At 59.1% G+C, this 1903-nt stretch overlaps 1 protein-coding gene across 1 annotated transcript; it reads left to right on the top strand.

Annotated features, from left to right (window-relative positions):
* Positions 1 to 73: 73 nt before the first annotated feature.
* GUITHDRAFT_122975 (hypothetical protein) lies at positions 74 to 1890 on the top strand (the record flags this gene model as incomplete). The annotated part of the gene is made up of 4 exons (XM_005817734.1): positions 74 to 431; positions 476 to 537; positions 594 to 1209; positions 1259 to 1890. 4 exons carry the CDS (start codon positions 74 to 76, stop codon positions 1888 to 1890), a joined length of 1668 nt encoding a protein of 555 aa, XP_005817791.1.
* Positions 1891 to 1903: the final 13 nt, after the last annotated feature.

Genomic DNA, 1903 nt, shown 5'->3' with positions numbered 1-1903 from the left:
CGATGGGTGCTTGGACCCGTCGGTATCATGGGAGGAGGGGATGGACAAGATCGAAGAGCATCTTCGAGAAGAGATGATGCCTGGAGGTGGTCAGGAGGTCTTATTCTACTTCTATGTGCTGGACAGAGCCGTTCATGTCAGAAGCTACGTCATGATGCTGAAGATGACCAAGCTGAGCAGCGTGTTCTTGCACTGTTGTCTACTCCAATACTATCACAACAAGCAAGAGAACGACAGACAAGAGCTAGAGGGCTGGAGGACGTGGATAAGCAGCACAGGCTGGGTCGTGAGGAGCGACGGGTACAGGGCAGACTGGAGGGAGTGCGAGGAGGGCTGGAGCGAGGAGCTGAGAGAGGGTTTCCGAGGGCTGGAGGAGTGCGAGAGGCCTGGAGGGTATAGAAGCTTCGAGGCGTTTGTGAAGGAAGGGGGAGGTAAGGTAGAGGCGATAGACTACGATCGTCTAAGCCATGCGCAGGCGAGAGCAACAAGACAAGAAGACTGACGACCGGCGGCTCGTCTGCGGCTTCGGCTTCTAGGGTAGGGCCGGATGTACATGTAGCCGTGAGGTATGAGGGTCTGACGCATGAGGGCAGGTGGGGTCGGATAGTCTAGACGAGAGGAGGAAGCATCGAGACGAGGAGGCCAGCGAGCAAGTGATGATGACGTCAGCACATGAAAGGATTGAGCATGGGCATGGGCATGGGCATGAAAGGGATGATCACGACAAGCAGCAGGCGACTCTGACGCCAGGCCTGACAGCAAGCAAGAGACAAGAGAAGGAGAAGCGAAAGCCAGAGGAAGGAGAGGCCGATAGGCTACATGACGAGCAGAGGAAGAAGAGAAGAAGACAAATCGAGGGAGAGGAGGCGCAAGCACTAGTCAAGCTATCGCTAGACCAGGGAGATCAACCCGACGAGCTGAAGGAGAGAAACCCAAGTCAATGCGAACGCGCGCAAGAAGCTCAGAGCAGACCAGCAGACAAGGCTGAGGCGGACTCTGAGGTCGGTTTACAGCAGCTGCATGAGCTTGAAGAAGCTTCAATCCCCGAGTCAGGCAAGGCGAAACAAGGCGAGGACTCGTCATCGTCAGACTCAGGTCGGTGGACGCTTCCTCCTGACATGCGCGACACGCTCCAGGTCTTGTACCTCAGTCGCTCCCAAGACTCGGACATGACGGCAGGTCACGGGCGAGTGAGCGAGCTCTGCCTGGGTCTCAACCTGCCGGCCGACCTCCTCGCGCGTCTCGCTGAGACATGCAGTAGTGTCGATGAGGACGATCGCGAGGGAGTGGGAGCTCGCGTACAAGCAGGACATGCTCGCCCGGCCTGACGTGCTGCGGAGGGTCGCAGAGCAGATCGGCGGGGGCAGCCCGAGGTCTCCCTTGTCAGGGCTGCTAGCGAGGGAGACGAAGGAGGCGTGCGGTAGACGCATCGCAAACGTGCTCGAAGCCGTCCAGGTGACGTCATCGGATGCAGTTTCAGGAAGATCGGCAGCATCAGCGAGAAGGTCAAGAGGGAGGTCAGAGGGAGGGAACGCGAAGTTCTCGATAGAGGAAGGAGAGGAAGCTATCTTCGGGAGGCTGGAGGAGTTTCACGGGGGCCTCATCGAGCGCATCGGGCTGCCCAGCATAGACCTGTGGAAGGGGCTAGAGGACGAGCACTGCCACAGGAAGGACTCGGAGGAGCCGTTCACTCCGCCCAACCACAACGAGGTCACGACGCCCAAGCGCGAGTGGGAGGCCGTGACAGACCCGAGCATGCGGCGGCAGCTCTCGCAGGGGATCAGACGCATCCGCGACGTGGAGGGCTTGATGGCGGAGGAGCGAGTGAAGGAAGCAGGGCTGCGGAAGGAGGAAGTCGTCCCGCTGCTGCTCTACACAGGTAGAGGATGAGAGACGTGTAGAC

This window comes from Guillardia theta (assembly GCF_000315625.1).
Source record: "Guillardia theta CCMP2712 unplaced genomic scaffold GUITHscaffold_623, whole genome shotgun sequence".
In the NCBI taxonomy this organism is placed as follows: Eukaryota; class Cryptophyceae; order Pyrenomonadales; family Geminigeraceae; genus Guillardia; species Guillardia theta.
Note: the sequence above shows the minus strand (reverse complement) of the source record. Positions and strands in the feature narration are given on the sequence as shown.